Genomic DNA, 11759 nt, shown 5'->3' with positions numbered 1-11759 from the left:
ACACAGTCCTGGCCCCATTAACAGAATCCTGCCAGGTAGACAGGAGGACCCTGGGTAACAACTACTTGAAAAGAACAACATTATATACTTCAAAAATAACTGGAACAGTAGCTTCGCTATGTAATCCCACTGTCTGTCCAAGATGGCAAAGCTTGCGTTGTCTTTCTCTATAAAACATGTCTGATTGCTCAAAGTTAACTTGGTAATGTGTGCAGAATGCTGTAGCCCAACATCCATATAGACTGTCACGTGTCTCTACGCAAGGCCAGTGTCTCTGCGCACTAGCCAGACTGCCAGAGCAGACATATACTTTATTGAAGAGCTTTTCCTTATTCTCTGAGAACACAGAGTGAATTCTCACTGGGGAGTGTTATTTCACTATAGAATGACCTGGGTCTGATACCCAGAACCTAATGCTAGAGAAAATGACTCCCCAAAATTTTTCTCTTACCTCTATATAGGTGCCATAGTATGTGCACCTACACACACACACACACACACACACACACACACACACACACACACACACACACACACACAGGTCATACATGCATACATGCACAATATTATTTTTAATTTGATATAAACAGAGTAATTTAAACTTGACCAAAATAAAAAGTTGTTGTGCTGAGACTTTCAAGTTCTTATTAGCAATATGAATCTTGCTTTTCTGGACAGGAAATGAGGCTGACGACTGCGGCTGTCTGTGGGACAGGAAATGAGGCTGACAGCGGCTGTGTGGCAGCCAGCTGGCAGGAACAAGCACAGCAGGACCTACTAATCAGAGCAGACAAAAACCAACTCCTTCACACACAAGAAAAAGCCAAACACATTTTAAGAAATTTTTAGTAAAATTTTAGAAAGCAATGATTTGTGAACTTTTCTTACTTCATGGGACACAAAATATTTCCAAAATGTGAACATCAATGTTAGGTCTTTGTAGGTGGAGGGTAGAAGATTGGACCGTCTTCACAGACCATCATCCCATGTGTAGAAGCCCCCATGGCCAGCCAGGCTTCCTGCCTGGAGGACAGCTGCTCCCCTGGCTCAGTGCAGTTCCTCAAATGTAAGTCCTCCTTGGTGAAGCACAGCTCTATCTGGCCAACGGTCTGTACGCTCTCTCCCTAAAAGTAGAAAAGGCAGACAAGTCAGAATTCAGGAGCCCTGGGTTGTTATCAATCTGGGAGTCACAAAACTTGAACACTGGCAAACAACAAAAGCAGCGGCTCCAGATCAGGCCCCAGATTGGCAGACCCTCTTCACACAGGAGGGCTGGTGCTCAGGAGGGGACCTGGGCAGAGCTGTGCCTCTCAGTCCCCTCTGCTAGTCTGGAAGCCTGGTGTTTTCAGCTTGGAGAAAACACAAACAAAAAGTGACCACAAAGATACACATGGAGACCCTGGCAGAGTAAAGGTCAAGAAAACAGCTCCTGATGGCCCAAAGGGTACCCATGTTTTAGTTAGAAGCTTGGAAAAACTACAAGTTTGTCTAGAAATTAGACAGTAAAGCCACGTTAAAGGAATTAAGAGCTTAGAAACCTACAGGGGTGTGGCACACAGAGAGGCAGGTGGATCTGTGTACATCGGAGGCCAGCCTGGTCTACACAGCCAGTTCCAGGACAACTCGTTATATAATAGACAAACCCTGCCTCCAAAGTGAAAATGAAAAATAAACCGAACAAATGAACAGACAATATAAAGAAACAAAACAAAACTCTCAGAAACTTAATAATGTTTAACTCAGAATTCTACCTCCTCGTTCCCCTCTCCCTCCTCTCCCTCCCTTCTCTTCCAACTGGATAATCTTATTAGAATGAAGCAGCATAGAAACAAAGCCTACGGTGCTACACAAAACTAGCCTTGGAGCCAAACAACTGCCATTTTGGTGAGTCTGGCTGTGCCCCTTACAAGGGATCATTCCTTCATGGTTTAAGCACCTTCAGAGGGCCAGGAGGGTCACGTGATCCCCACCTGCCTATTCGGTGGCTTCCTATCTCCTATTGTAGGCAACTAACCACACGTGGTCTCTAGGCGGGGCTTGAGTACACAGTCAGGAACGACTAGATATAAGGGTCTGTCATGTGGCTTTGTAAATGCCCTCATCCCTGCTGGCTAAAGGTATCCTGGTATGGCCTTCTGGAAAAGAAACACCATGCCTCTGTGGTAACCCCTGCCTATGCTCTATAATGAAGTCCCATGAACTCCTGTGAACTCTGGTAGAATCATGCCTCAGTATGGGACCTTAGGAGTGGAAGCAAATGTTTATGTCTCCCCCAAGGAAGGAATTTTAGAAACACATAAGTTATTTCAAGACATCTATGTGCTTGCACACACAGACAATACACCCAAATACATCCCTGTCCCACAAACTCCACAGTGGAGACAAAACTATCAGGAAAGTAAAATGATCTTTTCCATAGAGAGAGAGAGAGAGGGTGACAAAATGCATGTCTTACCTGTTCTGGCATAAGGCACTGGATTTTAGGCACCACTCCATAGATTCTGGTAAGTGCATCTTTGAAATCTGCAAGCTGATATTAAACAAAAGCATTAGCAGTGAACTTCAACAGGAGAATTCTCTCACACTCACCATCTCCCACCCCTGTACGTCTAGAGAACCTGAAGTCAAGTTTGAGGATGTCCTGGACTCATCACTGAAGGACGAGTCTCTACCCAACTAGCCAATCTGTGCTCTGCCCAGGAGGCCCAAGCATCATCAACAGTTTGTCTGCTCTCGGCTCCTCCTTTCCCTCCACTATTCTTCCCTGTCTCCAGCTTAGCCCAGCGTCTCCTCCTATGCTACCTTACCTATAAGCCACCCTTACCAAAATGATGATTGGGACCCCCAAAGCTTTCCCCCAGGCCTACCCCTCCTCAGAGCTCTGCCTCTGCAGCTCGCCTCTGCAGTGGGAACTGCCTCCATCACAGGGAAGGAAAAAAAAGCAGCTCCTCAGAGCGCCCACCTCCCATCGGTGAACTACAAAATTAGACCTTGTGTGCTGCGACCGTCATAGGATAAACACACATCCCATCATGCTCCAGGTGAGCTCCCTCCTCTTCCTCTCCTTCCCCCCAGGAGGCCATCTGCAGTACTGTCTCTGTGCTATGGCTTCTGTAACAGCCGTTTCTCCACCCACATCTGCCTGGCCTCTCTGCTGTGGACTTTGGCAGCACGTTTTGGACAGGACACTTCTATTCCACTCTGCTGCCTCGTTTGACGCTTAAATTCACACTGTCTGGTTGCATTTATCATCCCTCCCCTTACTGAGCCAAGTCCAGCAGCAACCACATGGCTCGGCCTCTGCTCTCCCTAGAGGTCAACCCTCCCTTTGTCTTTGGTCCCTAGCACCAGGCAACCAGAACACGTCAGGACACTGGTTCATTAGGAACTCACTCCTCAGAGCTGCCTATGGATGATGCAAAGCAGAAAGTCTGCTGTAGGTCAAATGCGCTTGGATCTGGAATTTTACTGAACCACTGTCTGGCATTCCTGCCACCTTACCAAGTGCACAAGGCAGCTGGGCAGTAGGGAATCCTTGCCATTCCCATCACCACAGATCTCATCTCTGCACATCAAGCCGGGTGAGACTATAATTCCTCCCCGTATCACCTTACATAGGAATCCGATGAGCTCAGGGAAGCCCTACAAGCCCCCATCCCGAGGTTGTCCAGAAGGATCTAACTTAATCGGCCACCACAGCACCTTCCTTAAGCCTAGGCTCCAACTCCCTACTCTCTATAGAGGAAGATACAAATCAACCGGGAAAATGAGCACAGTCCTGCAGACAGAGCTGCCGGGTTACTTGATACACTGTCACAGGACAGAGTAACAGTGCCCTCTGCGAACTCGCCTGTAAGCCCAGGTAGCATTCAAGCTTTGGGAGAGACATATGTCTCTGCGACAGACAGAAAACAGACAATCCAGAGTTGAAGGCATCTACATTGCACACGTCCTTCTCAGTCAGTAAGAAGAGACACTATTTCCTGTGTCACATAGTTTACATGAAAAGCAAAGAACCAATGTGCTTCCCCTCCAACTCCATGACGTTAGATGCACTTTTTCAGACTCGTGCTCTGCCCTGTGCTGAGGCCTTGGAGGTCAAGTGTCTGTGCCTCCAAGCCAGTGACATAAGCAATTCATAGTGTATGCTCATATGCAAACACAAAGAATCCAAGGAAAACCCATTTCAAGGAGGTTTGTGCTGGGTCACTTTAAAACCCAAGTGCAGCCTGCAGATGAATGGATCCTGCCAAATGTCCCCAGTGACACACACTAGACACTAGATAGATAAAGGTAAACTTACCTGGTAGTAGTTGATGGATGGCTTGATCCCAAATTTTTGTAGTACACTAAAATAAAATTTAAAAATTAGCTGCATTATGAAAGCACATTGCACTGTGTTCTTTTTATTGGATTTCAGTGAAAATCAAGATGCTTTTAAAGAAGACTGTCTGTTCTGACTTCCAGCAATAAGTCTGTTAACAAGGACAGCAAAGAGGCCACTCCCATCCCCTTCTTTTCTGGCCTGGGTACATGCTATCCACATGGCCCTCTCCAGGAGTACACAGTATTCCAACATCACCCTCCACAGCCACAAACTCTGTGCAAACTACTGGTCACACAAGCTCCACAAGACACCTTATCCCTGCTCATGTGACTCTAGGCTTAGCCTGAAGAACTGTGCTGGCCAGATCTTCAAAGTATTTAAATGCATACAGCCTAGAACCCCATCAAGTTTCTGGAAACAAACTAAAATACTGGAGGCACAATGTAAAGGTCCCTAGACCACTCATTCCAAAGGAATTCTCTGCGGTCCACCATAGCTTCCTGCATGAGTTTGGATTGTGACCCGAGAGGGTAGATTCCAGGCTGCAAGTCTAAGTACTGGCTTGCCATCGCTCTGTGGCAGCAAAGGACGAGCAGAAAAGGTCCCCAAAACCACAGAAATGCTCCCAAATCTATATAAGCTTGCCACTGCCTGCCCTAGCCATCAGTATATGATCAACATGGGTTCCAAGAAAGTATGAAAGACTCCAGTTTCAAACCAATCTTTACTCTAGGTTACACCACCAGTGCCTCGGGTAGACCTGTTGTTAGACCTGGGTAACACGTTATTAAGTTTTGTGACCAGAGGTTTTACTGCTGCATTTTCATGGCATTACTGAAAAGTGCTGCTTAGCACCAGTGGTCAGACACTACCCACCTGACGCAGGCAGCCCAGGAATAAAGCGGAGAAGGACGGGCGAGCTGTGTCATGTGCTCTTCTGAGTGAAGACAGCTGCATGCTAGCCCATGCTGCACTTGCAGGTGCTCCGAGAACCACCTTGCAGTAGCTTTTACACTAAGTAGTGAGTAAGCATGATGTACGGTCTATGGTACCTTGTTTGTATCTTATGAAACACAGGAATCCTACATTTGTGTGGAGAAACTGCAGAGAGCAATCATTCTTCTGCAACTTTGCCATTAAGCAGGCACTACTGAGGGAGCCTTCATGTAGCAGGCCCATGTCTGGGATGACTTGCTGACAACTAGGTGTGTGGCTATGCGTGTCTGTGACTCCATAAAGCGGTGTTTCAAGGGTAAATGCTCTATAAACTACTAATTTTTAAAGGCTACAGATAGAAGCGACTTAGTTACTTAGGCCATTTTCAACTCAGAACAACTGTGGCTATCGGCTGGGGCCGTTCTCAGCAGCAGCAGCAGCAGCAGCAGCAGCTCTCTGTGGGCCTGCCTGGCAGCCTTTCTGGAAGGGCAGCCTCTGTTTCACTGCTGCCGTCCTGTGCTTCAGAAGTACAGGATGGTCCCTCTGAAGTACCCAGTGGGTTTCTGAAGTCAGTTTCCAATGGTTTAATCCTTACTGAAAGAGAATACTATATTTTCAGAAACCCCACAGGCTAAATAAACTACATACACAACTCACAGCACTGAGGACTTGTCACACATGCTGGTATGTAGCTCCTACTGCATATACTTAATGATGAAGATATTTTGGATGTTTTATTTTGTTTTGAGACAGAGTCTCACTATGTAGGCCAGGTTAGCCTAGAACTTGCTATGCAGATCAGGCTGGCCTCAACCTTAGACACCCACCTGCCTCTGCCTCCAAAGTGCTGGGACTACAAGTATATGCCACCATACCAGCCTAATAATACAAAAATTTAAAAGACAGAAGGAACTCCAAAATCTAATCACTGACCACCATTCTTTTTATGTCATGGAGAAAAGATCTAAAGAGGTTTTATGTCAGAAAGGATCACAAGGCCTCTGCAGCCCTGTGCTTTGCCGGCTGGTGGCTTTAAGGTTACCTTTGAGCAAAATGACACGGAAGACTGTGTGAGATGGAGAGACATCATCACGAGCGCTCTCTATGCTACAGAGGCAAAGCATTTTCCATGGAGCCAATGGCTTAGTCATCCTCAAGCAGATCTAATTCATGAACCTTCAATATGATGGATGAGCAAAGGATCTCGGGTTATTCCCACTGAAGGAGAATTGCTCTGACTAGAACAGGCTGTACGAGTGACAAGCTGAGTGCAGACACTGTAAAGTCTCTCATCATCCGCAGACATTCAGTCCTCACAGTCTATGGCTGTGTCTTTACATAGGGAGGATTATCCATCTCTCTAGCTCCAGGGTCTGCTGTAAGGGAATTCATTCCATTCGTGAGCACGCCACACTCATGGCTCAGACCCCTGGGGATGAAGGCTTCAGCCTACAGTTTTGGAGGCTATCTACATTCAGCCTGCGGCAGGCTGGGCTAGCCTGGGATCCCATGTGATGCCCTCACCACTCTCTCACAGTTCACTGGCTTATAACATTCAGTCACAGTACGACAACTTGAGAGGCAGCAAAATGACTTGGCAGGTAAAAGCACTTCCCACAGAAGCCTAACAAACTGGGCTCAATACCCAGAACCCGTGGAAAGGTAGAAGAGAACCATCTCCACAAAGCTGTCCTCAGATCTGCTCACATGTACTGTGGTACACGCATGCATACACTCATGCACATACACTTAGTAACAAATAAATAATAAATTCAGGTCAATGACAAAAGGCCTGCAGAGAGGCCTGTACCCACCTGTTGAGGTCAATCTGCTTGTACAGCTCCAGGCTCTTCCCAAAGTACTTCTTCTCGGAATTGAGGGCGTCCACCTGGGCAGCACAGGTGCCGTGTTTAACCCACTCATGTTTCCTGTGAGATTCACAGTATAATGCTCAGATAAGACCTCTCATACAGAGCTGTCATATGCAACCTTCACAAAGCAGGAAGGACAGATGCCAGTGCTAAGGCCAAGGCCCAGCAACGTGCAACGACATCCAAAGAGCACCCCTCAATCTTCTCATGCTTCCCACTACAAATCACTTCCAGGACAGCTCTACAACCACAGACACTCAAATAACAACAAACTAACTGAGAAAGAAGAAAATGTCACTGTTGAGACACCTGCCATGTTACACAGTACTATGTGGCCCTCTGTAGAGCCAGTGCATAAGCCAGGGAATTCCAGAGAGTGGCACAATCCAGGCCTGGTTCAGCATAAGGACAAAGAGGAGGCAGGATGGCTTGTCACCACCACCACCACCCGAGCCCATTCCCTGTCAGCCTCCCTCTCCTAATCCAACAATTAGCAGCACTCACACAGGTGTTCTCCTGAAGCCTGCAGGAGACAGAGAAACCGGGGGAAACACCCGCGAACAGTTAGTAGTTATTGTATTACAAAAAATATGTAATGATAACTCCTTGTATCTAATCAAGAGGCTTTGTTGTTGTGTGTTGGCTGGTTAGGTTGTTTTGGTTTTGGAGGCAGGGTCTTGCTGTGTAACTCACACTAAGTCTGTCTTCCTTCATTTGCTCCAGGACTAAGTTTTATAAACATTTTGCATTCTTTACTGTTTTACAGAATTCTGCAATGGGAAATAATACTGTTAGTTTATGAATGAGAAAGTTTTGCTCTCCAACACACAAAGACCAATCTACCATGACCACACACACACACACACACACACACACACTCACACACACAGAGGAACGATGACTCAGCAGTTAAGAGGGTGCACGCTGCTCTTGCTGAGACCCCAGGTTCCATTCCCAGCATTCACACGACAGCTTTCACCGTCCTCAACTCCATTTCCAATGGCTCTGACATTCTTCTCTTCTGACCTCCTTCAGTACCACGGTACACATAAACGCATGCAGGCAAAATAAGCCCACACGTAAGAAACAGTTTCTTAAAGGATACTATATTTTTAACTAGAGTTTTAAACGTTGTCTAAGAGCTTCCCTTCACCCTGATCACTGGAGTGTAATGAAGCTCTCAAGAATGCCAAGGTAGCCAAAGGCAGCTCAAGGGGAACACAGCGCCAGGCTCACCCAAGTACAAACTCTAATAGACAAGTCATGTGTGACAAGTCTGTCATTTTTAACACCCAACTTAAAATTGAAAAGGCAAATCAGTTTGCCACTAATAAAACACAAAAATAAATTCCTATTTTACCCGTGCTGTTTGGTTAACTGTATAGGGTTCCATGTACAGAAGCGGCTGTCTTATCTGTACTTCAAGCCATAAGGTCGGACAGCTTCAAGCATGGTGTACAACTGGAATCCTATTTTACATAATTACTGCTACAGTTTGGTTCTGGAGTGTTCTGACCCATACATTAAAGGCTTGGTCCCTAGCTAGTGATGTAAAATTATAGAGATGTGGTCTCTGAGAAGAGTTCAGGCCACTGAAGGATGTACCTAAGAAGACACTGTGACACCCCTCTTCCTGTATGTTTTTGTGTTTCCATGAGGTGAGCTGCTGCCTCTGTACGTGCTCCACAATGATATACTGGGCTGCAAAGGTCCAAAGGCAACACAATCAACCAGAGATTTAAATCTCTGACAACCATGGGCCCAACAAATCTTCTCTTCCCATCTGACGTTTCTGGGATATCTGTCTCAGTTACAGAAAGCTGACACGCACCATTCATCATTTCAAGCTCACTGAGAAGTCCTACGTATAAAGGACTTTTCATTTTCCCTCACCTCCATTCATTACAGACATTAAGTTAAAATACTTCCTAGACTACAGGATATGGAAGACAAGTTCAGGACTTGCCCGGGCTACAAAGTGAGCTAGCCTGAGCAACTGAGTGGGAACTGAGCTCAGTGGGAAAGCAGTCAGTGTGAGGGACGTCCTAGACCCAGCCCAGGAAGCCACTCGTCACCCAAGCCTTCACTGAGTGTTCTGTTTAGCTAGGGCTGATTCCAACATTCACATTACAGTCCACAGATCCTAATTAGCACCCTTCAGGAAGAAGTCATACTCCACACCATGATCCAGGACAGGGGCATCCCTCACATTCCACTGCTTTGTAGCATTTTGCCAAACTTAAGCATTTTATTCCTCCAAAAATCCTACAAAACAGAAATATTTCTAGGTTTAATTAAGATATCTGGAAAATAATACTAGCTATAATAATATTTCATATTGGAAGATGTCAAAAAAATTGCCTTCATCTGAGTCAATTTTATCTTCTTTTAAAAAACAATGCTTTCCAAACAGTTAATTCTGGGCTCAGCTCCTGCTGACCTGGAAGAAGACCATCCCTGTGAGACTCCAACCTTCTCTCTGACCCAGGTCTCCATGACATCACTATTTTAAGGCACGTTCCCTCTCTGTATCTGTCTGATTCAGACTGATTTTTAAATATGCAAGCATTTGATTTAGTTAAATTTCAGGAAATGGGACTCTTTCAATGAAGTAATAAGTGAAGTAACAATAGATTAGAAAACAAGTTCATACAATAAATCCTACCTGAGCTCATCTGTAACCTGCTGGAGAGAGGTGTCCAAAGCAACAGACCAGTCATTTGACAATAAATAGGCAGCTCTCCAGAGACAGGGTCTCTCATCTATTCTTTATGCCTCCCACAAGCTCTCATCCAAAACACTTACAAACTCTCATACCTTTGTTTAAAATGCATATGGCCAACAGAAACTCAGACTTACCAGAATTGGCTGCGATTAGAAGACCGGTGAATCACATCAGGCCAGTAGATCTTCATGTCTCGCAAAAGGTCCTATTCATAATTTAAACAGAACATTTACCCAAGACCTAATAACTCAAAACTTCTAAGCAAATTTAACAAACCAATATACTAAACAAAAAGCACTCGATCTCTGACAACTTAATTGAGCAAAATGATTTTGTGCTTATCCTGCATGAAGCATGTTAAAGTCGTGAAAACACAAGCCCTCAGAGAATGAGCTCAGGAAGAGATGGGCTCTGAATCCACAGATGCATCAGGAGCTTTGCCATCAGTGACAGCTGCAGTCTGAGAAAGCTATGCACCACAAGGCTCCAAGCACAAGATGTCCTAGAAAGGGCAAATTGTGACACAATGAGATCCGTGGTTTGCCGTGTGCCACACCCACTCCAGTGAAGTCTGCGTGGCAAGCCCTAAAGCTTGGACACAGCCCTGAAGCAAAAAGTTTCATGGAAATGTACTCTCCAGGAGCCTTGGCATCCCGTAGCATGAATGCTCCAAATGTGTCCCTATGTCAGCTGGTGAGTGGATGTGTGCTTTCTTTCAGTATTGTTTTATTATAGGTGCCTCCAAGGAATGATTTGACAAATACCTAAGTTACATTGAACTTTGCTTCCTGGCCTTCACCAATGTCTTAAGTAGTCCTTGAGCCGACCCTGGGCTTGGAATTTAATAAGAATGTTACCTATTCAGACGAATTGCCTCCAGTATTGAAAGAGAGATAGTGAAAGAAATCAGGCATTACTATCTACTACATAGAGTTAGAAATTTCAGGGCAAGTTTAGCAAAGTAAGTTTAAAATTCTTATTATAGTTAAGTATGGTAGACTACATTACTTAATAAAAGAAAAGTCCCCCACAAAATCATTTAGAATAACAATCACTCCCATGTGAAGGAATTTACAATGGCCTAGGAAGAAGGAAGGTTGTGGTCTAAGAAGGAACTAGAGTAAATACTTAGTATAACAGCTGAGTCACTCCCATATACTGGAATTCACAATGGTCTAGGGAGAAGGTGGATTAACTATGGCAAGAGCATGAAGCCCTTGCCCCTGGCTTCTAAAAATAAGCTGACCTTAGGTGGGGCTGCTTTTGATCCCAGTTGCAAACACTGCCTGGTTCCTGTTAACTTTTATGTAATACATTTCTCTGTTTCATGTAGAGTCATTTTGCATTGGGTAACCTCAAAGTACCTTGGATGACCTTAATGTATCACTTAATTTCGTTGTTTTCTTCTGTAATACAAGTCTGATGCTTACTTTGAGAAATTACACTCAGATTCAGTCTGTTTGTCACCCTGCCAACTCCTTGCTCACCAAGTACTAGAACCCTGATTCTCATGCGGGTTGAGGGACTGCCTAAGTCCAGCCTGAGGCAGCCGTGGATATCAGAACTGACAAGAGGAGGTTGGGAGGTGAACATGGACTTTAGGCAGTGATACCTCTCCAGAGGATAGTTACCTCCTGACTTGTTAAGACCCATAAACTACAGCATAAGGTATGAATCCTAATGCAGGCTGTGTCCTTCAATTAATAGTATGGGATCAATACTGGCTTATTTGTAAGAATACAGCAAATGGATGGGTGGTAACAGTGAGGAATACTCAGTCTATACTTTGCATTTGGTTTTTCTTTTTATATAAAACAGCTCTAAAATAAATGTCTATTTAAAAAAAAAACAAAAACAAAAACAAAAAACAAAAAACAAGCGCCAGGCAGTGGTGGCGCAC

General features: G+C 45.0%; 1 protein-coding gene across 2 annotated transcripts in view; it reads right to left on the bottom strand.

Annotated features, from left to right (window-relative positions):
* Positions 1–832: 832 nt before the first annotated feature.
* Positions 833–11759, bottom strand: part of Rnaset2 (ribonuclease T2) — a 19424-nt gene continuing 8497 nt past the window's right edge. For both annotated transcript variants that reach the window (XM_021149270.2, XM_021149271.1), the window contains exons 5-9: positions 9994–10064; positions 7078–7191; positions 4304–4349; positions 2456–2530; positions 833–1124 (exon numbers count right to left, since the gene is read on the bottom strand). In XM_021149270.2, coding sequence (XP_021004929.2) covers positions 930–1124; positions 2456–2530; positions 4304–4349; positions 7078–7191; positions 9994–10049 — 486 coding nt within the window. In that variant the 5' untranslated portion in view covers positions 10050–10064 and the 3' untranslated portion in view covers positions 833–929. The remainder of the gene's footprint in view (positions 1125–2455; positions 2531–4303; positions 4350–7077; positions 7192–9993; positions 10065–11759) is intronic.

This window comes from Mus caroli, chromosome 17, assembly GCF_900094665.2.
Source record: "Mus caroli chromosome 17, CAROLI_EIJ_v1.1, whole genome shotgun sequence".
NCBI classification, from domain to species: Eukaryota; Metazoa; Chordata; class Mammalia; order Rodentia; family Muridae; genus Mus; species Mus caroli.
Note: the sequence above shows the minus strand (reverse complement) of the source record. Positions and strands in the feature narration are given on the sequence as shown.